The sequence below is a fragment of the Artibeus jamaicensis genome, unplaced genomic scaffold (genome assembly GCF_021234435.1).
Source record: "Artibeus jamaicensis isolate MK-2021 breed Jamaican fruit bat unplaced genomic scaffold, CSHL_Jam_final contig_1715, whole genome shotgun sequence".
Taxonomy (NCBI): Eukaryota; Metazoa; Chordata; class Mammalia; order Chiroptera; family Phyllostomidae; genus Artibeus; species Artibeus jamaicensis.
This window is the reverse complement of record NW_026521335.1, coordinates 1,344,743-1,371,430: the sequence shown is the minus strand read 5'-3', so window position 1 is coordinate 1,371,430 and position 26,688 is coordinate 1,344,743. Positions and strand designations below refer to the sequence as shown.

General features: G+C 49.1%; 1 protein-coding gene and 3 non-coding genes across 4 annotated transcripts; 2 read left to right on the top strand and 2 right to left on the bottom strand.

Moving 5' to 3' along the window:
* Window positions 1-1,018: 1,018 nt before the first annotated feature.
* LOC128628247 (protein S100-A7-like) lies at window positions 1,019-2,227 on the top strand. Its single transcript, XM_053670732.1, is given in 3 exon segments — window positions 1,019-1,159; window positions 2,062-2,157; window positions 2,159-2,227. Coding segments are annotated over 3 exon segments (306 nt in total).
* Window positions 2,228-6,827: 4,600 nt separating this feature from the next.
* Window positions 6,828-7,041, bottom strand: LOC119035355 (small nucleolar RNA U3). The gene has a single exon (XR_005079775.2). It is a non-coding gene; the product is annotated as a small nucleolar RNA U3 (small nucleolar RNA).
* A 14,064-nt stretch (window positions 7,042-21,105) lies between these two features.
* TRNAE-UUC (transfer RNA glutamic acid (anticodon UUC)) lies at window positions 21,106-21,177 on the bottom strand. The gene has a single exon. It is a non-coding gene; the product is annotated as a tRNA-Glu (tRNA).
* Window positions 21,178-26,182: 5,005 nt separating this feature from the next.
* Window positions 26,183-26,256, top strand: TRNAN-GUU (transfer RNA asparagine (anticodon GUU)). The gene has a single exon. It is a non-coding gene; the product is annotated as a tRNA-Asn (tRNA).
* Window positions 26,257-26,688: the final 432 nt, after the last annotated feature.

Here is a 26,688-nt window from a genome sequence, read left to right as displayed (position 1 = left end):
TTGGGTGGTTCCTCTTAGTGACCTAACAGCAAGGATCTTCTCCCAGACGAGGAGGACATGGTGGTTTGTGTAGGGTGCCCACACGTGTGAGCCGTGCACATTGCCTGGGTGCTTTGGAAAGTCTGGGACGTGAGGGCAGCACTGCCCCATTTCTCAGCTTGGGATCCAGACTGTTGGTGGAGGTACCAGCTTTGGGAAGCGAAACCTCTTTACTTAAAGGTGGCCTAACCTTTGAGTTCCAGAGAGCAGGGAGGTGCCAAGGTCAGACAGTTCCCAATTACAATCTGAAGGAACCTATCTCTCCACATCCCACTCAATAGCCTAAATCTGGGGCAGGTGTTTTTGTTTATTTCAAATCTGATGCCAGCTCTGGTCCCCAGTCCCTCCTTTTCTTGGTGAGAATGGTCCAGGAAAACGTCTGCCAGAGGTCAGGACAAGGCGCTGTGTGTCTCTGCTCACACTCTCCATCCTGCTCACACTCACCTCCAGGAGCCCCACAGTCTGTTTCATGTAGGGCTTGCTTCATGTCTATAACGGGCTCCTTGGGGGTCTCGTTCCAAGAGCAGCCTGGGGGGTGGGGTCCAACCAGATTGGCAAGGATGTGATTTTGTCCCCACAACTCTAAACCTGACGTTGACCCTGGAGGAGATGGATTTGAAGTTCTCCAATGAGTGGGGTCATCGAAACGCTGTGTTTGGCTTGGGTCCTTCTCAGTGTGGTTGACCCCTCCCCTCTCTGAATCCTGGGGTGCTGTCCACAGTGGGCTTCCCTGTTCCCTTCCACCTCCTCTGGACCCTGATCTCTATGGGCCCAGGTCCCAGCCTTGGTTTCACTCTTGGTTTCCTAGAGTGACATCTCATCCCACCTCCCAGGGTGACACAGTTCCTTCTGCACCTCCTGAGTCTCACTTCACTGGATCCTCGGTCCCCACCCCATTGTCCTAACCCAGAGACCTTCTCCCGGGGGAAGGATAACAAAGCCACTGTCTTTCCCTCTGGCAGCTCCTTTGAAAACCAAGATGAGCCGCACTGAAGCTGAGAAGTCCGTGATGGGCATGATCGACCTGTTCCACAAATACGTCAAACCCGATGACACGATCGACAAGCCGGGCCTGCTCACGATGCTGAAGGAGAATTTCCCCAACTTCCTCGAGGCCTCTGTGAGTCGGGGCAGCTTCTCGAGGTTGCGTGGGCCCTGGCATGGCTGAGGGCACTTTGCTGTGAGGCTTTGGGCCCGTCACTTCCATTGTTTCATCCCCAAATGGCTGAAAAGGACCTTATATCCTGGCTCATTATCAGGATGTAAGAGATTATCTACGTGGCAAAGTGGAAAGATGCATGGATATCAAGGGGGGGTGATCAGGTGGTCAGACAGGAGAGCAATGAGTGGCCCCCTCCCACTGGTCACTCTCTGTCCAGGAGACTGGAGCCACGTGCTCAGGCCCGGCCTCTAGACGCCGCTGTTAGGTCCTCTGAGATCCAAGGCGAGAAACAGAAGTCCCATCGCTCGTAAAGTTTAACACCTTTCTTTACAGTGCCAAAGCTCATCCGCAGCCCTGGTTTAATGGGACAGTTAGAATGTGCGGAACTGGGTACAAAAGGGGGCTACTAGGTGACACAGAGACTAGGCGGCCAAAGAGGGAACTGCGTGTGGAAGGTTCTGGAGGCCAATCTGATGACAGGAGAGGAGGCTTGAGAATGAAGAAGACAAGGCCCAGGGCCTTTTTTAAGTTGCTGGGTAGAACTTAGGGTGGATCAGGTGCTTGAGGTGGGTGGAGGAGTGGGTCTGGGTCTGGAGACCACCCACCCATAAGCTCACTGGTCAGTGTGGCTCTGGGCAGGGCCTGCTCACCACCAGCAGCTCTCTGGTTCATGGTGACAAGGAACCTCCCTCAGGGGACTGCAGGGTGACGTGCCCGCCACCCCCATTTAGCCTCCCCTCATCTGCACCAGCTGCACCTGTGTGGCCCCAGGGCCTCTCTCCCTGTGTCTGCCTCCATCTCCTGTTCCACCCACAACACTTTGGGGACTAAATCAGCCTTCTTTTGTGTCTTTCCCACAGGACAATCAGGGCAAAGACTACTTGTCCCACATCTTTGAGGAAAAAGACAAGAATGAGGATAAGAAGATTCAGTTCTCTGAGTTTCTGTCCTTGGTCGGGGGACATAGCCACGGAATACCACAATCAGAGCCACAAAGTGACCGCCAGTTCTGGGGGACACCAGTGAGCCCCGCCCAGCCCCAGGCCTCCAGAGACCCCCCACAAACAATAAAGTGTCTCCTTCTCCCAGATACGGCCTTTTCCTGCTTTTCTTTGGCTACTTATGCTGTCAAAACTGCCACTTCTTGGTGATCTCATTGTGGACTCTTCATGGGTTACACTGGCCCTTAAAAGGTGCCAGCGGGGAGCCCTCCTCTGGCCTTCAGCCTCACTGGCCACCCCTCTCAGCAGGGCCTTGCGACCACCTCTGCCCCGCTCCCTAGTGTAGCCAACACGCCCGGCCCCAGAGGTGCGCAGTACAGAGCATTCTGCGGGGCCCCGGCCACGCTTTTCCTCCTCAAGCGTGGATCCGCCCCGGGCGGTCGTGGAACTGCAGTGAGCAGGAGCCGAGGTCTGAGCCACGGGTGCCCCAAGCCCACCCGCTCCTGCCCAGCATGACCCTGAGGGGACAGAGGTGATGGCACCACTGAAACAGGGGTTCCATGGAGGGCATTAGGGACATGTGGGAACTTGTCACTGTGAACAGGACTCTCGGCTCTGCCCAGAGGACTGGATCCCTTGTCCTGTGCTGGGCTCCTGGGCTGTGTCCTGTCCTGAGCACCTGCGTGTGTTCTAGCCTGTGGGTGTCCCTGTGGAGGGGAGAGAGCCACCCTGGCTGCTGACCTCATCCTCCAGATGGTTTGCTAAATGCCGGGAGGTGGGTGTCTGGGGAAAGTCATCTGGTGATTGGATCCAAGGAATGAGGAGCTTGAGTGAGTCCTGGAGTCCAGAAACCCTCTGGGCACCTGGTGAGAAGACAGGACTAGAGGGGAGCAGGGAAGAGAGGGCACTAAGGGATGAGCAGAGAGCTCATGCTCAGTGTGATAAATGACAGTCCCCTTTATCTGCCATAGAGAGGGGCATGTCATCTCCCTCGGGCTCTTCCAGATCAGAAAAGGTGTTCGGAGCTGAGGATTTCAGAAACAAGCAGGACAGAGGGGCTGTCTGAGCAGCCCGCTGGCTGTCCCCACAGATGGGTTCTCTCCATGGTGCCTGGAGGCCGGTCAGCACTCACCTGTATTTCCAGGGCCACCTCTGGGCATGTCCCTGAAGCTTCAGCAGCTCCCCTCCTGGGGGCCCCCATCGTCTGCTGTCACTCCCTGCCTCCTACTCACAGCCTCCTACCAACCCTCAGTCAGGCCAGTGTTCTTCAGGGAGGAATTAGGCAACTTCTCCAAAATCTCCTCTGTCCCACCTGCAGGAAACTCAGAGCAGGAGAGTCATTTGTCCATGTGGATGGTACGTCCACCTGCTACTGCCACCATTCTGTTAGCACCTGGGCTCCGAGACCATCACCCCCCCACCCCTGCAGGAAAGTCCTATCCTGACAAGCCACTCTGCGGCTTGTCATCACTTAGGTCGTGTCTGAGCTTTTCGTCTCCTGCGTCTCACTCTCTGGTTCCTGCTGTCTGTCCCCCTCCCTCCTCCTCATTCCACCTGCTCTCAAACGGGGAGACCTGCTCCCTGGTGCCTTTTCACTGTCTCTCCTGTCAGGACCCTGCTCAGTCTCTGTGCGGCCTGCGCCCCATGATCTGCCACAGCAGCTGCTCTCTGCTGGCCAGGATCTCTGGTGCTGACTTTCCTCTGGGCCACCCCTGCCCCCTCCCCCATCCCTCTCCCAGCCTCCCACTGTCTCCTCTCCTCCTGCACCAGGACGCTGGTCACTGCCAGGGCTCCCAGAGCTGGTGCCTCACTTCCTCTGCTCAGCCTTCCCTGTACCCGTCCTGGGAACCCAGCTCCCGAAGGTCCCGGTACTTGCAACCCCACCCCAACATACTTCATTGTTTCCCAGTTCAATTCCATTTTTGTAATTCCTCCCTCTGCCTGAAATGCCTTTCGATGCCTTGTCTGCCTGGTTCCTGTCACATAGCTCAACAGAGTATAAATGTCAACTTCTCCTCAGTGACCCTCTTTGGAGAGGGACACACAAAACTTCTCCACAAATGAATGTCCTCTTCCTCCTTTATGCTGCCTGTCACTTCTATTACAGGAGCCTCATCACGTCATTGTCCCACACACGTGTATCTCATCCAGACTGTGGAAGGAAAACACTTATTTAGCATCACTGATCTCTAGTGCCTGGCAGTTCCCATTCATAGTACTTAACTCTAACATCACTTGTTTTTGTTAAAATATATTTGTTCAAATTCTGGTCCATCCCATCCAATGTTAACATCAAAAATGTAAAAAATCTCCAGTTTCCAGGTCAGCTCTGAAATGCAGGAAAGGACCCCGGAAAGTGGGGCCAGGCTAAAAAGTGGAACTTGAAATAGCAAACAGCTGCTGTTGAGACCGCAGTCCTGATCTTCCAACATAAGGAGACGCTGCACGCAAGGCGGCGGCTGCACCTCCACGCCCATCGCTGGTATGTGCCAGTCCATGAGCAGGCTGTGGCCCCTGAGGTACACCTGCCCTCCCTTATTTCCCGAACCTTCGTTTACTCTCACATTGCTTCCTTCAGTTGCCATGGTATGTTAAAAAATCAGGATGAAGAGGGTACTCGTCTTCTGGTTGGGTTGAGGAGTCACACCCTAAAGGCATCCTTGTGAGGGATCCCGAGATGGGCTCATGTTCTCCATGCTATGGCACAACGGCCAGTTGAGGGACTCCTCACACTCTGTTAGAATTTGCTCTTTCTGTGCCTGTGTCAGCCCAGAGAGGTCATCTCCTTGAGGGCAGGGACCATGTGTCTGGGCCAAAGTTAATCCCCACTTGTCCTGAGATAGCCTCACTTGTGCCACCACAGGGTGCCATGGAAGGGTGTCAGCCCCTCCCCTCTGGGGTGGGTTAGAGCGCTGGAGAGGACTGACAGAAAGAGAGAAGCGGGGCCATCTCCACAACCTTGCTCAGTTGGTGTGAGAAGAAATCACCGAGGCTCTGGTGACACTGAAGAGCCTCAGGAAAAAGCCGATGCTGAATGAGTCAGTGCTCAGGGCTAAGGTCTGAGAGAGGCTCTGACACCAGAGGTGACTTGGAAGTGGTGCCTGAGGAAGAGAAGTGTGTGGACCCAGGACCTGGAACGTTCTCTCTCCCCTCTTCCTGTGTAAACACAGGTGATGCCTAGAATGGAGCTTGGTGTGAGTGGAACATGGTGGTGTTTCTGTCACCCTGTGCATGTTGCAGGAACTATTTGCTGCTTGTTGAACCCTACAACATTCTGCAAAGTGGAAGCCAAGGGTTGTCGGGGGAGGAATCTCAAGACCATGTTTGCCCATGTGCTGGTGAGAGATGAAGTTAAATGAAATGTGGATACCTAAGGAATGTCATGACACAAAATGTCCTGTGCAAATCCACATTGGTCAACTCACCCAGAGTCCCATTGTCCTGAGTCTCAAGGGCTTCACATCTATACAGCTAGATGGCTTGTCAGAGACAAGCTAGACCCAACCTGTAACTTAGGGTAACACAACCAAGGCCCAGGAAAGACTGATTGCTCAACGCTGTGAAGGGTGTTGGTGACAGAGTGGTGACTACGATGCAGGTTCCCCGGTTCTCGGTGAACACTCATGCTGGTTCCAGGCCGTGGAAATTGCTAGACTGTCTGCATTTGTTTCCTCACCTTTACATATCTCATGAGTGATATCACCTCATTACACCTGATGAGCACCTTGACACCTGTCATCTCATGTGATAACGTTGAGGATCCTCCAGGGAATGGTTTTTACTCCTGCTTGACACTCTGGGAAACCAAGACATGAGGAAGCGAGTGCTTCTCTGAGTCATGCTGAGAGTTATGGTGGAGCTGGCACTGGAAGTCGGGACTCCTGACCCTGAGTCAGGAGACTAAGTGTTAATCACACTTTCTTACAATTTCTTGTTTCATTCAACCAATGAGTGGGAGTCTGTCACGCACCAGGACTGTCAGATCCTGTCCTGGCCCTCAGGCAATTCCTTGCCTGGCTGTGGAGAAGAATACATAAATATTATCAGAACAATGTGGAAGTTAAAAAATAGTGATAAAAAACTGTTATGGGATTGTGTAAGAAGCAATAAATGCCACTTGGGAGATTATATAACCTAACAGAACAGGTGGCTTTCAATTAATTATTATATTCTATTAGAAGTGAATAACTATAAAGGTAGGTTTAAGTAAAATCCTTCTACAGCTGGACAGGATCCTGATAAGGGCCCATGTTCATTCTGCTGGGGGAACACTTGTAAATCTATTACAGGAAAGGATCCAGCCAGGGACTGTGATGTCTTCTCTAGTATCTTCTCTTGCAGTTAAGAGTGAAAAAAATCATATCACATAGTAGGATGAGAAGGATTATTGGTCCCATTTGCTGATTTTCCTTAGAAACAATTTATATAGGTATTTATTGTGAATCATTTATAAAATTAAAATTATATAAAGCTCTATCTTTCAGCTTGTTTTCATGCATAATTGAGCAAAACTAAAACTATAAGCTGCTAGATCAAGCCTCACCTGAAATGGGTCATTTTGATACTTCTCAGTTATAAAAACTATCAAGTTTCCTGTTTCGTTCAAGCCAGTCTCTATTTTACTTTTCTTGCAACTTTAAAAGTTTTTTTAATTGATTTGAGAGAGAGGAACATCAAATTTTTTCCCCACTCAGACTTCATTCTCTGCCTCTTACTCTTCCAAAGGAAGAGAAGAGCAACCGTCAGTGGCTATTAGCAGTTGCAAAAGCAACACCAAAAGTCAGCCTCACACTCAGGAGAGAACACTACGCCTCCTCCTCGTGGTTTTAGGTGCTCTGCACCTTCAGAGGAACTTCTCTAGTGATGAACTATAGAAATGATCCCTGAAAGTATAGTCTTGAAACATCAGTTTTTGTTGTTTCAATTATGTATGCGTTCATTGGTTGATTCTTCTATGTGCCCTAACCCAGCATCAAACCTGCAACCTTGGCGTATCGGGACAATGCTGTAACTAACCGAGCTACCCAGCCAGGACTCAAAAGTCTTGATTAGCATGACACAAAGCCCATGTTAGGTGAAGATTTTAACCGTGGGCCTTCCAAAATTGTCTAAGTTGGTTGTATAATGAACAAAAACTACACTTCATTTGAAGTCTTTTGTGCTTCTAAATATATTTCAAGCTCCTAAGTAGTCCCAAGTAGAAAATAAGAAAGTGCACTCGAGCCTGTGGCTGCCAAGTTTTAAATGTAACCCATGGACAGAGGAAAACCCAAGTGAGGAAATTACTTCTCCAGAATTTTCAAAGGTGAGAGAGAGATTTTGCTCCACAACATGTAGAAAGGAATGTGGAGCACCATGTAAACATTTTCTTTGTGGGCGCCACTAGCCCCCTTGGCAAAGCCAGGGGGTCAGGCCGGCATAGCTATTGCTCGTGGAGACGTGACCGTAAGCCCCCCTTGGCAAGGCCGGGGGGCCGGGGTCAGCTGGCAAGGCCGCTGCCCGTGGCACTGTTCCTCTCCACCTTGCTTGGCTCCCTGCCTGGAACCTGCTGTGGCTAGACAATAGGTCTCCCAAGAAAGCTAGACAGCCTGTTTCCCTGTAGAAGGGTAGGTCATGCACTGGTGCTTGATAAACAGAGATGTTTTGATAGCACCCTGTGTGCCCCTGTTGTTCCGTAGAGTAGCTTTGCAGAAAGGACAAAGAAACTGGCTTGGGTACAGCCCCCTCCTGCTTATTCCCCATAATTGTAATAAAAGCCTTGAATAAACGGAGTTCGGGGCTCAGCGGGATGCTGAGACCTCTCCAACCTGACTCCCTGCGTCCTTGACTCATTTCCGCCCCCTCCCCTCTCCTGACGAGGCTGGTCCGCGGCATTTCTTGAAATTCTTTATATGATTATTATTTTAAATGCAGTGTAAGAAAGTTTCCAGCAGCCAGACATGATTGGAGATGAAATGTTTTTATAAAGCAAGTTCCACTATTTCCCATCTACCCCAATTTAATGTATTCAGTTGTTTAAAACCACTATTTTTATATTCAGTTAAATGTAATATGACAGTTCATATCATTTTCTTTTCACAGGAAAGTGATTCTTTGAAATTAAATCTAAAAATGTAAATCTGGAGAAAACAAATGTATTTTTACCTGAAAAAAATTATAGGATAACAAATCAGTTAATGATTTGTTTATGCAAGTTAACAAATTATTTGATTGATGACTTTGGTCAATTTACTTAAAATATTAATCCATACTGTTCTATGCAAATCTTTTTTGACTGACTTTTACTTATTCACCAGCCCTCAGCCAGCTGGAGGGGGGCACCGATCAGGAGACATTGGCCCTGACCCTCGTCATTTACTGGCAGTTCTCCCGTGGGTCCAGGAGCATCTTGTGTGTGTCTCCATTACAGCTCTCACAGTGCATGTTAACGCTTATTAAGTACCAGCTGTGCGACATGTGCAGCTCTCGTCACAAGTTGGTGGGTTTGTCAAGGGCAGAGGAGGTGTGACAGAGGCACAAGCGGACAGCCATGAACAGTGGGCTCCCCGGAGCCCAGAAGAACAGGTAACTCCAGGAAGGAGAGGATGGCCAAGAAAACCAAGGCAAGAGAAGTGATAGCTACACTAGAGTAGTGATTATCGTTGTACAGCTTTAGTCTGGTGTTGGTGGCAGAATCTAAATTCTTAGAAAATGCTGTGTACAAAGAATATTCAAGTTGCGAATCTGAATCTGTTTGATTTGGAAAACTCATAACTTTTCCTCCACACTCGCTGTTCTCAAACCTTAGTATGCATAAGAAGCATCCAAAGAAATGCCCGTAAATGGAACCTGAATGGCCTCTATTTTTCTAAGAAGAGAAAAGATCAACTTTTAAAAATAAAAATCTTTTTAAAATGAAGGGTGAAAATAAAGTTTCCATATCTTAGGGTGTTGTGGAACGTGACATGTAAAAGGCACAGGAGGACTGACTGGTCTCAGGGTGGATCTGCCTGGAACCGCCCTCCCCCCCCCCATTTTTCATTGCAAACACAGACTAAGGCAACAAGAATCTGTCCACGATATAACAAGACAGCCGGGATTCTTTATCAGGGTTCTGAAGAGAACATCAGAAAAAAGTGTCAGTGTTCTTGCAAATCTAATACTTAAAGCCTCAAGTTCTTTACAGAGGGTAGAAAACGGCGAGGGAAAGGTACATAACGTAAATGGGAAAAGCCAGGGAACTTTCTATCGGGGAGCACCTCAGCCTGGTTTCATCACATCGCCCTAACAGGACAGATGGACAGCCTCCTCCAGCAGTGAGTACAAGGGCGCAGACCACTACATCAAAGTACCAGGGTAAACGTACCCTGAGGGAGAAAGTTGCATCGATGCTGACGTTGCACTTCGATGAGTCACGTGATAAAGAACAGATGGCCCCAGACAACCCAGTCTCAACATTATGAAAACACAACATCAAGGGAAAGTGTGTGGCAGGGCGGTGGGGTGGAAGTGGAGGCACAAAGAAAATAAGAAATGGATGTGGGGAGAGCAAGGCAGGCCAGGCCAGAAATAAAAACGTCAACTTTTTTTTTACTTTGATAAGTCTACGATCACCATCTCACAGAGGACATTTTTATTTGCGGTGTTAGAGAGAGAGAGGAGCAGACAGAGAGAAATATCAGTGCAAGAGAAGCATGAACTGGTCGCCTCCACAAACACCCAGACCTGAGTCCGTGCCAGGACCGGGGACGAACCCACCACCTAGGTATGCGCGCTGACCGGGAACTGAACCTCCACCCTTTTGGTTCCAGGATAACGCTGCAACCACACTGAGCTGCACCAGCCACTTTTTTAAGTACTGAGTAAAATAGAGACATTATTTTATATCAGCTACTTTGATTATACGAGCACTTGTTTCAGGAATCCACGTGGATCACTATACTGGAATGAAAGATAACTGAAGACATATGTATTTTGGCTTCAAAGCATAAACATTACTACATGTTTGAAAGTAGCGAACACAAACGTAGAGATGAGAAAACCAGAAAGTAAAAGCTTCAATAAACTATCTTGATGGCTAATCTCTCTAAGTATACACTGTATTTCAAGTCTGTTTTAAAGGAGAACAGTCGTCATCACAGTATGAACAGTGTTTAGCTGCCATCACCCTGGTTGGCCTGTCCTCTTTACCACCCTTTTCCAGAGCTGGAATTTTAAGAGCACACAGAAGTAGACAGACTCATACAACACAACATCCCTGTCTTCACTGGCCCGCTGCAACAGACACCAACTACAGCTCCTTTTAGTACACTCACTGGCCTTTTCCTGCGTTACTGACAGCAAATTCCAGATATTCTATTTCTGTAATTATATCAGTATATTTCCCTAAAGAAGGACTCTTTTTGAAAGTATTATCAAAACACCATTATGATTATTTGTGAATTAATATAAAATATTTAACTTCATGAAATGGTGTTCAAATTTCCTATTGTTTTCAGTTGGTTTCTTTGAATCAGGATCAAAATAAAATCTACGAACTATGATAATTGGGTGATATGTCTTTAAGTCTCTTGCAAAATGTAAATTTCTATTTCCTTCCTCCCTCCCTTTTTTCCTTCCTTTCTCCCTTCCTTCCCTGACTCACTCCTGCCCACCCACCCTCCTTTCTTCCTCTTGCGCTGGCTCTTGCTCTCTTTTCTCCCTCCCTCTCTCTCTCTCTCTCTTTCTTTTTTTAAATTCATTTGTTAATTTATAGAAACTGAGTTGTTTGTTATGTAGCATTCCCACATTCTGGATTTATACCAGGGTGAACTTTAACACATCCCCCAATCTGGCAAAAGAAATAGACATGCAAGTTCAGGAAGCTCAGAGAGCCCCAAAGAAGTTGGACCCAAGGAGGAACACACCAAGACACACCATAATTACATTACCTAAGATTAAAGATAAGAAGATAATCATAAAAGCATCAAGAGAAAAGGAGAAAGTTACCTACAAAGGAGTTCCCATGAGACTATCAGTTGATTTCTCAAAAGAAACCTTACAGGCAAGAAGGGGCTGGAAAGAAGTATTCCAATTCATGAAATCCAAAGACCTACGTCCAAGATTACTCTATCCAGCAAAGCTTTCACATAGAACAGAAGGGCAGATAAAGTGCTTCCCAGAAAAGGTAAAGTTAAAGGAGTTCATCATTGCCAAGCCCTTATTATACTAACTGTTCAAGGGACTTATCTAAGAAAAAGAAGATGATCAAAACTACCAACAGTAAAGTGACAACAAACTCATAACTACCAACAACTGATCCTAAAAGACAAAAACAAAAAACAAACTAAGCAAACAGCTATAACAGGAAGAGAATCATAGAAATGGAGATCATATGGACAGTTATTATTGGGAAGAAGGAGGAGGGACAAGGGGGTAAGGTACAGAGAATAAGAAGCATAATTGGCCCTGGCTGGTGTAGATCAGTGGATTGAGCACAAGCCTGCAAACCAAAAGATCGGGGTTCAGTCAAGGTACATTCCTGGGCTGCAGGCCAGTTCCCAGCAGAGGACACATGAGAGGCAACCATACACTGATATTTCTCTCCCTCTCTCCTTCCCTTCCCCTTTAAAGATAAGTAAATAAAATGCTTTTTAAAAAAGATGTAAGATTAAAAAAAAGAAGCATAATTGGTAAGTACAAAATAGACCGGGGAAGGGTAAGAATAGTATAGAAAATGGAGAAGCCAAAGAACTTGTTTGTACTACCCATGGACATGGACTAATGGATGGAGAATGCTGGAGGGAAGTGGGTGCCAGGTAGGGAGGGATAAAGGGAAGGGGAAAAGTGGGACAACTGTAATAGCATAATTAATAAAATATACTTGAGAATAAAAATAAATTTTAAAAGCAAAACAAATAAAAATTAAAACAACTTGTGGCCCTGGCTGGTGTGGTAAAGTGGATTGAGCACCGGCCTGTGAACCAAAAGATCTCTGGTTTGGTTCCATGTCAGAGCACATGTCTGGGTTGCAGACCAGGTTCCCCTTTGGAGGAGTGCAGGAGGCAACCAGATGATGTTTCTCCCCCTCTTTCTGTAAATAAATAAAATCTCCTAAAAACAGCCTGGGGACTTCCAGTCAAGATGGTGGCATAAGTAAACACCTTGCATAACCACATCCACATTACAACCAAAATATGGAACAACCATCACTCAGAACATTCAGAAATTGAGTTGAATGGCAACCATGGAATTAAAAAACTACACCCATTCAGATTGGTAAGAGGATGTAACAGGCTGGTCCCACATCCACACCAAGTCCCACAGGGTTCCAGTGCCAGGAAAATAATTCCCATCACTTCTGGCTGCAAAAACCAGAAGGAACTGAGCCAGTGGAAGACACTGCTGGAGTCCCAAGCAGTTCCTCTTAAAGAACCCACACACAGACTTAGACTCACTCCTTTTGAGCTCCAGCATCAGGATAGCAGCTGAAAGGCACCATGGCATACAGGGAAGAAGTGAAGCATCTGGCATCAAGGCAAGAGCTGGAGGAGAGATTTCCCCCAGACAGAAAAGCAAGCAAAGCCAATATCCCTTTTCTGAGCCCTCCCCACACAGAGCCACAAAGCTGGCAGGCAGGTGCCACATCTGAGACTCCATCAAGCTGGCTAACACTCTTGCACCATCCTGAAGATTCCCTGAGGCTCCATCCCACCCAACTTCCAGGCCCAGCCAAGCAGCTTTTACATATGAATGGCTGGTCCTGGTTCATGCTTCACAACTAGCTAAACCCTATCAGATAAGCAACAGCAAGTCTAGGTGAGCCCCCAGCCCCTGTACCTCTTGCTAAGTGGCCTCAGGCACAGCACAAGAAGCTGCCAGCCTAGATTCACAGCTTGGCTTTACCTGGGAATCTCCAAGCTCAGCGCAAGTAGCAGCCATCACATATTGCTTTATAGCTCAGGCAGGGTAGCCCCAGGAAAAACACAGGTCAGGACTGACCTTGACCTGCACCACAAGGGAAACCCCAAGACCTGCACGCACAGTGGACAGCTACAGCCCACATCCAAGCACCACCACCCTGCCCCTGCACAGATGATCCTCCACAGAATGTGGATGATGTTGGTCGGTGGTCACAGCCAGTACTTGCTGCTGACTGGCCTGGGTAAATCCTTCCCATTGACCTGCCAAGAGAAATCAAGGCTCAACTACAAGAGGAAGGTGTACTCAGCCCACACAAATGGCCCACCTCGAGTACCCAGCTTAGGTGATAGTTGAGGCTGTGCCACTGGACCCTACAGGACACCTAGGACATGATGCCATACTATCAAGACAGGGAGTAATAGCAGTTCTACCTAATACACAGAAGCAAACACAGGGGTGTTACAGAACCCCACCAACGGTTAAATAGAACAGCTGTGGGGTTTGTTTGCCTGCTGTCAAGAAGCACGATTCCCAAGGCAAGAGTCTGGTGAAAAAGGAAAGGGGTTGTTTATTTAAAGGTTATACAGATTTAGAATAATGGCAGCATTCTGCCATTAAATCCTGCTCCCTTTAAAAACATTAAAAAACAAATAGTCCAACCTCTCTCTGCCAAACCAGGCCAGTTTCAGAATATACCAGTCAGAGGTACAGTCTTTCAGAAAAGCAGAAGTCTGCAGCTCGGCATTCCCAGTCACAGTTCAGCTCCAAGCACCTCTCATGAATCTGGGTGTCCAGGCAGCTCCATCAGCACTGTTGCCACTTTCTCCAGGCCGACTTCCGGGGAGCCTTCATAGCAGACTTCCCTGACAGACCAACAGACAGACCACCTGACCTCCTCTCACCTCATGGCAGCCCAATCTGATTTAAATGCTCATCTCAGAACTTCCTTTGTGACACACAGGCCGGCTAAATTTGTTAACCTGGTCAGTCACCCCAGCCTCCGCCTGTCTCACAGGCCCACTGGGATTCCAGGAAGGATCCTGTGTACCTGACTATGTGTGTCAAAAGGTATTGCTCTGAAATTTGTTTTCTTTTCAAAGGGAAAAACAAACAGAATCTGGGAACCATTGTGCAGTTCTGTTTTATTCCTCTTGGATACTGCTGACGATGGATTCCGATTTGAGAATGCTGAGAGTATCATTGTGTTCCAAGATACTACAGGAGATTCGTTTTCATCCCAGAATCTTTGGGGAAGTCCCCTAAGTGATGGTAGTTTTAAATACAAGACCAGTGACATTTGGGGAGTTGTGGTGTCTTTTTTCCTCTTTCTGTTTTAAAGATAAACTTGATTTATTTAATTTCAAGTCTCCTGAGTATGAGATTGTCGCTCTACATTTTAAGTATAAACTGATAGTGATGCTGTGTTCTTAGCATTGAAATTGCTTTATTCATTTACTTATTTTTAACTCTCTTGAAAGTCTAAAATTTAATAAATAAGTTTGAATTTTGGTACAAGTTCTTGTTTTTATCTTTGTAGACAGGAATCTGAATTTAGACGGTGGGGTTGGGGACAGCAGGAAATCTTATTTATGTGAAAGAATATGATGAATTACTTACAAGATAAAGTTTTTAAAGACTTCGAAAAACACCCCCAAATTTCCCTTTTACTGTTTGTTGGAAAAAGTAATTCTGTCTTTGACTCCTTTCCTCAGGGAAGGTCCCGGCCTGTGAGATGCTACTTCCTATTCAAGTCTTCTCTTCCTCCTCCTCGCCTTCCTCCTTTCTCCTCCTTTTTCTCCTTCCTCCTCCTTCAATGAAGAAGCTGGAAGAGTGTGGGGTGGAGGGAGGAGAAGGACTGCAGGAAAAAATTTTTATTGACTTGAGAGAAAGGGAAAAAAACTGTTTGTTGCTCCACTTATTTATGTACTCCTAGGTCAATTTTTGCACACGTCCTGACTGGGGATTGAACCAGAAACCCTAGAGCATCAAGAAGATGCTCTCACAAACTGAAATACATGGCCAGGCTGCAGGACAATCTTGTTAGTGAGTTTGAAAGAGAGGAAGGACAAAGAAACTGTGGGTTGTGAAATAAGCAATGTGAAAGCAAAGGAGAAGTGTGAATGGTTATGGTTTGGCCTATAGGCTTTTCAGAATAGTCAAGTAAAAAAAGTAGAAAGAATTTAGCTTTTATTTTCAATTACAGTTTGGTTGCCAGGGAGTATTCTTTAAGCTCACATCACGCTCAACTCAGTTTCATGGGACTTGTCTCGTAGGATTGCTCTCGGTTGCAGTAAAGAGTCTATCCCTGGCTGGTGTGGCTCAGTGGATTGAGTGCCAGCCTGCAAATCAAAGGGTTCCTGAGTCATTTCCCAGCCTGGGGCACATGCCTGGGTTGTGGGCCAGGTCCCCAGTAGGATGGCGCATGAGAGGCAATCACACGTTGATACGTCTCTCCCTCTTTTTCTTTCTCCCTCTCTTTCTTTCTCCCTTCTCCTCTCTAAACAAATAAATAATTTTTTTTAAAAAAGAGTAATGTCCACACCTTTCTCTTGAAACAAAATCTTGAAATTTCAACAACATTCTCTCTGCCGTAAGATTCATTGTGGGGTGGGAGGAGAGTTTGAAATCATGTTTAATGTACATGAGGGAAAATGCACAGAACCTATAGGTACAACATGCCAGGTGATTAGAATGCACACCCTGTGTAACCTACGCACAGATGAAGAAGCAAAGTAGTATTAGTCCTTTGGTCTAAGTCCTCCCATGCTTTACTAGGTCATAACCTTCCACCTCATCCCCCTCTTCCCCCTTAATTTCCCCCCACCCCACCTGTAAGTTCTCTCATTGGGATTTTATTTTTATTTATTTATCTTTAGAATGGAAGGAGAGAGGGAGAGAAATATCAATGTATGGTTGCTTCTCATGCATGCCCTGCTGGGAACTGACCCCTGCTGGGAACTGGCCTGCAACCCAGGCATGTGCCCTGACTGGGAATTGAACTATGATCTTTTGGTTCACAGTCCCGTGCTCAATCCACTGAGCTATACCAGCCAGGGCTTAGGGTTTCATTTTTAACACCCTGTATTCTTAATGGATTTGAGCACTATTACATGTTTGTTAGCCGCTTTGATTTTTTCTTATAAGGTTGTTATCCTCAAGACCCTGGTTATTTTTCTCTAGTTCTGTGTCTTTTTCTTCTTCTTGTATAAGAGAATTGATTAAATATCTTCAGTACCAATTGGTCATGCCGACCACTAGCAGCCTGTTGAGGCCATGCTGCCCACAAGCCCTGAGCGAGACAGTGTGACAATGCAGGGAAGAAAGACCCCCAAACTGTGCACATGGGTTAAAAGACAGCAGCTGGGTGAGCGATTCTCTGTGCATTGGATAGGCCTATGGGGGAGGGAGAACGCCCGTGGGAATATCCTCTTGGCTCCATGTAATTCTTTTAAAATTATTTTCTTATTTATAAATAGAGGGGAAGGGAGGGAAAGAAACATCAGTGTGTGGTTGCCTCTTGTGGGGCCTCACCCCTGGCTCACCACCTAGGCATGTGCCCTGACTGGGAATTGAACTGGTAACCCTTTGGTCCACAGCACAGCACTTAATCCACTGAACCACACCAGGCAGGGCTAATTCTTGCCTAAAGAGGGAAGGCACATCCCTGACTGGCATGGGGCGGTGTGTTGGGCATCTCAGTCAGGGCACATGCCTGGGTTGCAGGCCAGGTCCCCCGTGGCTCCCTATAGATGTTTCTTTCCATATCTTCTCCCTCCCCTCCCTTCTCTCTAATAAACAAATGTACACACACACACACAAATGAATAGATAGATAGATGATAGATAGATAGATAGATAGATAGATAGATAGAGAGATAGATACAAATCTTTTTTAAAAATAGAAAGCAAGCATGCACAGGCACAGCCAGAAGGTGGCCAGAGTGGGGCCCACGGCAGCTCTCTTTTTCCCTGGCTGCAGGCACAGTGAATGTTGGGTCGGCTGGCGTGGAGTCAGTCAGTGGAAGCACTGCCACTCCCCAGTGAACAGGGATGTGCTTACATTGCTGTTACCAGCCATTCTCCTGGCAGGTGGTGCCCTAAGAAGGAAAGAAAACAGAAGAGAGCAGAGAAAAACCCTCAGGTTCAGGCAACCCAGGACTGTGCCAATTGCCAGAATCCTTGAATCGCGATGGGAACAAGCTAGGGAAAGGTGCCCTTGAGCATCTTTTGACTGCTGGCAAAATTGTGTGAAGGGTATTTAACATTGATAGGTTGGCTCCAGGTGCATAAAATAGCAGTCTCTTCCCTACAGAATTGCAGAGGATATATGTATAAGAATCTTTTCGGCAGTAGAATTTTTATGATGAAATAAAAAAGAGCAGAACCAATTTATTACTCAACAATGATGTTGATGTGATTGCCTTTCAAGCTGGGCATTTGGGTGGTGGGTCCCCACGCAGGTCCAACTTGTGCACAGAGAATTGATATTTCTGTTTGGGGCCCATATGCCTGGGCCACTGTGGGAAATGCCCCATCCCACAGATTCTCTCATCCATCACGGATGATAAAAAAGTTGTCGCGGGCACAATCTTGTTGTTCCAGCAGAAAAGGGGGTGGTGATTCCCACTAGTGGGGAACGCCCCAAGCCCTTCTCCCAAACGGCTTTAATTGGGAATGATATTTGTAGTGTATACAGCATACATGCGTAGCTCATCAATCAATGTCAAAAGGCTATAGTGATAGAAAACAAGTATTATCTATTGATAACATCTGGAGGAACACAGAGATCTGTCACAGGTCAGGGTCTGTTAGTCATGCTGATGTCAGAGGGTCTTTAAGACAGGTTTCATGAGATAAGAAGTTTACTCATGCCTGGAACTCAAACATCTGGTTTATATCAACAGGGCCATACAAAGCAAAGCAGAGCAGAGCAGGCTTTAAAGAATACAATTAATTTATCTGGCCTGATTCCCATGGGAACCCTCAGTGTTAGAGTCCGGCCAGGTCTGCCACCTGCGTTTTCCAGGAAGACTTACTAGCCCTTTCAGAGCTTGCTCTCTCGGGGCTACAATCTCCGAAACCACACAGAGTGGTCCCCAAAAGGCCATGACGTGAAGTTTGTCTGCAGCGTTAGCAGGGTGTTCAGATTTGGTAAATCCAAGTGTCAAAAAATCTTTAAAAAGTGCAATCATCACAAGGTCGGTGGACTAAAGCATTCAGTAAGGCATCTGGTAAAGAGCTTTCAGTGGATAATTCATCTGAATTTGAAAAAGGTAGAAATGAACCTGTCAAATACCAGCAAAAGCTGTGGAATAGAACCCTTGATGCAATGAAGAGTCAAAGAGATCAAACGGAAATGCCAAACTGAATTTCTAATGAGCACGTTGAAGAAAAATAAAAAACTACAGCAAGTTCAGGACATCACAGAAGTCAAGCAAAACACATATTTCATGGGGGCGCCCTTTGCCCGCAGAGGAGAGCAGCTGGGAAACTGGACGGTACGAAATGGCAGCAGGGTGTGGACGTGGCGGTTGGTCCTGACAACCTGTCTGTAACCATTTCCGTGAGCACATTGGAAAATCTCCTTTAGAGACCTAGGACATCTAAACTATTGATTTATTTCTTACATCAGGTGACTCGAATGAAAGGCGATTAAAAATACATTTCTTCTACGTTGCTGTCTGCAAAACATCGGATATTATGGATGCTAGATGGCATCTCAGTGTTAAACCTTCTCTAACAGGTGTACTTACTTAAAGCACGAAAATTCCGTAAATGCAGAAGTGAACTGTGAACACGAATGGCCCTAACACTTGCATAGTGGCACTAGGCAACATTTGTGTAATAATTAACGACAAATTTATGGCTAGCGATATCTAAATGTTCTCTTCAGGAAAAAAGCAACGATATGATGTTCAAATGTATGTCAATATATTCAGACAACGGAAATGTAATTGTTTAAAAACAACGAGTTGGACATCCTGGTGGCTCATTGGTGATGAAAACACTAAGAGCTCAGAGGTCTGAGGTCCTCTCGCACACGTGTCCTTATTTAAAAGCTCAGACCAGCCCACGGAGCTGTGTGATCTGCTGTGGAGGATGAGAGATTCCGGGACACGAAAGGCAGAAAGGGCGCAGGAAGCCCAGGACAGAAAAGGAAGAAAGGGGCGGCGGTGGGGGGAGGAGGAGAAAGGGTGCGGGTGGGGGATGGGCGGGGGGGGAGAGGCGGAGACCACCGCAGCCAAGTGCGACCGAGGACGCGGTGAGACAGCCCTGCGGAGAGAGGGCGCTTTTGCTTCTCGAGTCTCTGCGACCAGCCGCACCTGCGGGAAGGCGCACCCTGTGTCCCCCAGTCTCAGACCAGGCGGTGCAGAGAGACCGTGCCATGTCACCTCTCCTCTACCCAGGGACCCCCGAGGGGAGGATGGGCCCGCGCAGCGCGACCCCTCCTGCGGTCCAGCGCGCTGAGTCCCGGCTTGTGGCGGAGCCCGTGCCCGGTGTCTCGTGCGTCAGAGCGGACGCCACAGAGCACAGTCCCGCTGCTCCCCGAGGAGCAGTAAGAGCGCCTTGGGGGCGCGCGGCCAGGCCCCCGAGGGAGGAGCGACGCATCCGGCCGGGCCCCCCGGACGGGCTGAGTGAGGAGAAGCGGCAGGGGAACCGGCTGCCCTCCTGCCGCCGCAGGCTCTGTCCCCTCCGGTTGTTAGAAAAGGTGGATCCAACTCGCTCTGAGAGCGCGGGACAGGCGGCTGGGTACAATCCGACGGTTGAGGAGAGAGAGAGAGAGAGAGAGAGAGAGAGAGAGAGAGAGAGAGAGAGTGTGTGTGTGTGTGTGTGTGTGTGTTGGAGGGTCCGTCCCCAAGAACACAGCTGGGCTGGAAGAGGAGCAGGGAGAGGGGAGAGCGGATGTGAGAGGAGAAGCAGCGGCTCCCGCTGCAGGGACAGGGGGCGCGCGGGAATGCGGGGCGGGAGCCGGGAGCCTGGAGCTGAAGGCAGGGCTCGGGCCTCGACGTTCCGGGAAGGGGGCGCCCCCTCCGCACCCGGCCGGGGAGGGAAGGCGGCCCCCAGGGGCGCGCGAGGTCTCGCAGCGACTTCCAGCTTCGCCAGCCCCGCGCGCTCGGCGGCCTTCCTGGTGCTTCCTGGGCGTCTCCGCGCCCCGGGGAGGGGGCAGGTGGAGCGCCCCCTGGACGGGTGGCGCCGGAGGCAGGGCGGTCCACACACTTGGGTCAGGAAACAGGAGAGCGAGGAAGACGGTGGAGCGCTGGCCCGGGCGAACCCACCCGCCGTGGGGCCGAGGGGGGCCGGTGCGGGACCACGGACGAGACGCGGCCTTTCGCCACCTGGGGAGGTCGGGGGAGAGCGCGAACCGATCTCCGTCCTCCCGCCGCCCCCCGCCCCCCGCAGAAATTGTCGGGTCGTTTCCCCCGTGAGGGGAACAGAGGGGTGAGCGCCGAGGGGAAGCAATGGCCAAGGTTCGTCCCCCGCCGGGTGCGAGTGAGCGCACGGCCTCCGAGCACCGCGCAGCCTTCGCGTCCCTGCGGCTCACACTCGGGGTCAGACCGCCCATCCCGCCCCCACCCGCGAACGCGCAGGGCGTGGGCCGTGCACCCGCGGTCTGCGCCGTCTGGGGTGGATCTCTCCGCCTTTCCGCTGTGGCCGCGGTGAGCCCCATGGGTGCCCCATGGGGCCGCGGTGGGCCCCATTTGGTGCCCACGTCACATGCTGCGTCCCCACAGGGCCGGACAGAGCGGCCGGCCGGTCGCCGGGGCGGGCACTTTCTGAGCAGCCGGCGCTGAGGAGGCCCAGGCGGGCGGCCAGCCGCGCTCAGGACCTGCCTCGGTCACTCCGGGCGCGGGGAGGCGAGGTCGGTGCAGCAGTGCGACCCCGCCCAGACGCCGAGGAGCCCGGTAGAGCCCCTGTGCGGGCGGGCGGCTGCGGCGGAGCCAAGCAAGAGCAGGGCCCCCGGACACACGGGCTGCCCCTGCAATAGACGAAGAGTGGGTGCGAGGAGGATCCCCCAAGAAATAACGCCACAGCTCCAGGGACGAGATTCCCGCGGGCCGGATGTCCTCGGGTGCAAAAGTGGTTCTCTGACCGGGAATCGAACCCGGGCCGCGGCGGTGAAAGCGCCGAATCCTAGCCACTAGACCACCAGGGAGTCCGGGAGCTGTGTCTGTCCTTCCCGCTCAGGTGGAGGAGAGCGACCTCCGTCCTGCGCTCCTGCAGGCGCCTCCCCGCGGCTCCCAGGGGGCTGCTCTGAGGCGGAGTCCGGGCCCTGCCTTCTCCGGCAAAGGAGCGTCAGCGCCGCCCGGGTCGTGCGCCTCCGCCAGCGGCCGCGAGTAAAGAGAGGGCGGGGCCGGGGGAGCAGGGTGAGACCCGGGTCCCCAACCCCAGAAGGGCCCCGAGGGGGCGGGGCCGAGGCGGCGGGGACGGAACGCGCTGTCACACGAGGCTCTGCAGCCTTGACCTGGATGCGGGCTGATCCCCCGCCCCCCACCTGCCGCACCCGCGTTTTTCACCTGAGCGGATGGAAACACCACCCGCGGGTGCCGCAGCTGTACTCGGAGTTCTCGCCCACGCGGGTTTCCCCACACGCGGTGAGTCAGGAACGCGTGTGCTCCCCTCCATCACGGGTGCGGACAGGGTCTGCTGCAGCGATTCTGCACCTCGGCGGGGGCGCCCTTGGGACCCGGCCAGTTCTCATCCAGAGACGCCGCCAAGACAGTGAAAAAGCCAGCCACAGACGGAGAGGAGGTTCTCACAAAGCACGTCTGACCAAAGACGCTGTAGCTATAATGTATTATGAGCTCCTCTCACCTGATAATAAAAATATTAAATAGCCCAAGGTTTTTAGAAGGGTGAAAGACATGAAAAGATACTCCAGAAAAGAAGATACTCTACAGATGGCAAAGCATGTAATAGAATGTTCAATATTTTTAGCTGTCAGAGAAATAAATATTAAAACCACATGGAGATACCACTACTGCTAGTAGCACGACTAAAATTACAAGGGGAGGAAACACCCAAATCTTGGCAGACATTGAACAACTACAGCTCACACACACTATTGGCGAGGACATGAAATGGTACACTGCTTTGGCAAAAATTGGTTGTCAGGAAGTTGTGTGTAAGCCACTCTTTCACACAGGCCATTCCTCACCTAGGTTTTCCCCAAGAGAAATAAAAACATGTGTCCACAAAATCTGTTGTGGAAAGAATGTTCAAAGCAGCTTTGTTCAGAGTAGGCAACAGTGGGAACAGCCCACATGCTCATTACTAGATGAATAGTAAGCAAACTACCGTATATTCCTGCCAGGGAATCTCACCCAGGGGTCAAAGAGCAATGACATCCAAGTTGCTCAACAGCGGATCAAGTCAGAGATACCATGCAGAGAGAAAGCAGGCAGAGGAGTGCATTTGCACTACGATTCCAACTGCACGCACTTCTAGAAGAGGCAAAGGTAGAGAGGAGCCTGGACAGCGATCACTAACAAACAGAGCAGAGGACAATGACGATGATTGTGGTACTTCTACATTACTGACTGGGCAGGCACCGGCTCCGGGTGCATGTGACAATGACAGCATGACATGGAGTTCTCCTGTTGGCCCAGTCTAGCCAATGGAAATGTTGAGGCGCTCTCAAAAGTTTCCGAACAGCAGAAGTGAAACCACTGCAGGACCGAAATAGTGATCAGCATGGGGGTATCATGCACAAAAGGCAGTCTGGGAAATCGGGAACACGCAGACCCGACATGGAACAGGGCTCACAGGCATGTTGTTAGAAAGCAGCTCCTGTAGGGAGGGGAGGTGGCTATTTATTCGTCACAATGATTAGAGTTTTCCTAGTAACGGGATTGTGTAAATGTGGTTTAAGTTTTGTTCATGTTTTTTAGAGGAACTAACCAGAAGTGGTCCAAGTTAAGTTTCACTTGTTTTAACTTTTGCTTGTCTGATTGAACTGGTTTTCCTGCTCAGGGAATTTTCAAGTCTGATCCCCATTCCTGTTTGATTTAACATTTTAAATTTATTTTTCAATTACAGTTGACATACAATGTTACAATAGTTTCGGGCATACAATGGGATTCATTATATGTCTGATGGTGATTAGACATTTATATAACTTATGAACTGATGTCCCCAAAAAGTCTAGTACCCATCTGGCACCATACATAGTTATTCCAGCATTCTTGACTATATTCCCTATGTGGGATTTGACACCCCTGTGCCTATTTTTATTACTGGCAATCTGTACTTGTTAATCCCTTTCTCCACCCCTCAGCCCCTCCCATCTGGCCATTTGTGTCTGAGTTTAACAATTTCCTCCTGTCGGGCATGGTCTCAGCAGTACCACAAACCAGTATAGCGTTCCTTTCAGTTACCACCACCAATGTAGTCAGGCCAAAGAATCACGTATTTGCTGTTTACCATCAGCAAAATGAAAAGGGAACCAACCATATGGGAACATATATTTGCCAATGATACTTCAGACAAGGGTTTGATTTCCAAAATATATAAAGAACTCACACAACCCCACTCCAGGAAGACAAACACCCAATTTAAAAAATGGGCAAAGGAAATGAAAGACAATTCTCCAAGGAGGACATACAGAGGGCCCAGAGACATATGAAAGGATGCTCAGCATCACTAGCTATCAGAGAAATGCAAATTAAAACAATATCGATACCACACAAATCAACAAACAAAACATGTTAGCGAGGTTGTAAAAAAAGGGAACCCTGGTACACTATTGCTGGGAATGCAGACTGGTGCAGCCACTGTGGAAAACAGTATGGAGTTTTCTCAGAAAACTAAAAATGGAACTGCTTTTTGACCTGGCAATTCCACTGCTGAGATTATAACCTAAGAATACTGAAACACCAGGTCAAAAGAACCTATGCACCCCAATGTTCATAGCAGCACCATTTACAATAGCCAAGTGCTGGAAGCAACCTAAGTGGCCATCAGTAAATGAATGGATCCAAAAACTATGGTACATTTACACAATGGAATTCTATGCAGCAGAAAGAAAGAAGGAGCTCCTACCCTTGGCGACAGCATGGATGGATCTGGAGAGCATTATGCTAAATGAAATAAGCCAGGAGGTAAAAGGCAAATACCATATGATCTCACCTATATGTGGAACCTAATCAACAAAACAAGCAAGCAAAATATAACCAGCGGCAGTCAAATAAAGAACAAACTGACAGTAACCAGAAGGGAAGGGGAAAGGTGAAAATGGGGGAAAGAAGGGGAAGGGTCATCAAGGAACATGTATAAAGAACCCATAGACAAAGCCAAAGGCGGGTAGGATTGAGGGTGAGTGGTAGGGATAGGTGGGGTGGGGGAAAGTGGAGACAACTGTACTTGAACAACAATAAAAAAAATGCTGGCCCTGGATGTGGAGATCGCCACCTACCACAAGCTGCTGGAGGTCGAGGAGAGCCGGCTGGAGTCTGGGATACAGAACATGAGTATCCATATCCAAGACCAGCAGCTGCTACTCACGTGGGCTGAGCCCCGCTTACGGGAGCCTCAACTATGGCCTGGGCTTCCAGGCCAGCCTGGGCTCTGGTGGGAGCTCTGCCTCCTTCAGCAGCACCAGCAGCAGCTCCTCCAAGATGGTGGTTGTGAAGAAGATTGAGACCCGAGATGGGAAGCTGGTGTCTGAGTCAACTGATGTCCTGTCCAAGTGAATGACTTCTGCCGTCCCTCCTGTCCTCCAAGCCTTTCTCATAAGAAAGGAGTTCTGTAGGGGAGCAAGGGCACAGGAGACCACCCGAGGCCGCAGCCCCAGACCTCAGCTCACCCTTGGGGTGGGAGTGTTCACTGCCTGGGGCACCCCCTCTTACCCATGTCCCTGACTAAAAACCAAACCAAGTGGTTTTTGAGGGGGGTTTTTTCCTCCCAAAGTAAAGCCTCAGCTGGCTCTGAAAAAAAAAAATACCCAGAATCACATAGTTGCTGTTTCCGTTAGTTGAGTCGTCAGTTTGCAGGGTCATGTGGTCACTGTTATCATTTATGTACTCACTATTGTTGAACTCTTCCAGTTGTCTCATCCTGATGGATACCACAGGCATTTAAAGATCATTGAGATTATACTAGAGAGGTTGATGTGGTAAGTATAAGGAGACCAATGGGCAAGGACTACCAAAGCCCTGGGAGTAAAGATTCCCAGGAGCCAAGGTTTACGCAGATAAACAGCTCTACCGAGGATGTGTCACTTATCTGATGCAAACTTTTTTTAAAAACCTGGTCTTTAAGATTCTTCAAAATGTGAATAAGACAGAAGCAGCATTTTCCAGAAATGATAGCACACGAACGTCCTTGCTGGGCAGTTGGGGCACGAAGGACTGGTGTTTCTGCAGCCTGCGCGGGTTTGAGCACACGGATCCAGGCACCACAGCCAACATTACCGTGACTCAGATTTAAGCCGAAATTGCTGGGGCCACGACACACATTACTAACCATTAGAAGATCACACGTGCAGAATCCCAGGAGCAGTTCACGTCGGCTCTAGGAAGTTTGACGTAAAACCATCCCACTTAGTGTGCCTTGTTCCTGTGTGCCACAGGGGACTTGTATTTTTTTCTTGCCTGCTTGTTCTCCGTTTTCCCCTCCCTTCCTCTCAATTATGATAATCAAACAGACACCTCCAGCAATTTTTGTCTTTCCAAATCCAGCTGGAGCCTCTGCCCGGGCCTCCTGGTAAGGCCCCTTGTCCTGGCCCAAGTCTACTCCGCTCTTTTCCGCCTCTTCGCCTTTGCCCCTTTTGATACTCGCCACCGCATCTCTCCGGCCAAGAGGAGCGCGGGAAGCGCCAGCGGCGCAGAGGGTCGGGTGCAGGCGGAACAAATGGGAAGAGTCGTCATGGGAACCCACGGGCAGTTTAGCTTCCCCCGGACCCCACGAGGCCCAAGCCCACAGGGTCACAGCCCAGGAGTCTCTGAGGCGGGAATGGAGCAAGGCCGGGAGAGATCCGTTCGCTGCTTCATTGTTATTTGGAATCAACCAACGCACGCCTTTCAAAAGCTACCAAACTCCTCTTCTAGGGTTTTCCGAGGTTTGGGAGTCTGCGCGGCAACCTGTCCTGCAACGGGGCGTGGCTCCACCTGGCGGCGACTGAGCGCTTGCTCTCTGGTACTTGGAACGGATTCTTTCCGTGGGTCTCTGTGGCGCAATCGGTTAGCGCGTTCGGCTGTTAACCGAAAGGTTGGTGGTTCGAGCCCACCCAGGGACGCACGTGCTATTCTTTGGAAATAAAGAGCCAAGTCTTTGCGGCTTTCCTGTGCATGTTGTGTTTTAACGATTACCAACAGAGGCTTCCTCGCTATTACCTTCTCACCTTCTGTGTCGTTTGTCTTTGCTAGTATTTTCTGAACATTTTCCATCTACTTTTCATGTTAAATTTTCTGTCATTGTGGGATTATAAATAACGCTCTTCTCATCCTTGTACACCTGACCACTTGTTAAAGTAGTTCTTTTTTAAATTTATTTTTATTGTATTTTTATTACCATTTATCCCCCTTATATCCCCCTCCCCACTGCAATCAAAACATTGTTATCCATGCCCAGAGTCCTTTTTCCTTTTTGCTTGATCCCTCTGCCTCCTAACTGTTCCCCCACCCACTGTCAGCCTGCTCTCTACCTATGAGTCTGTCTCTACTTTGCT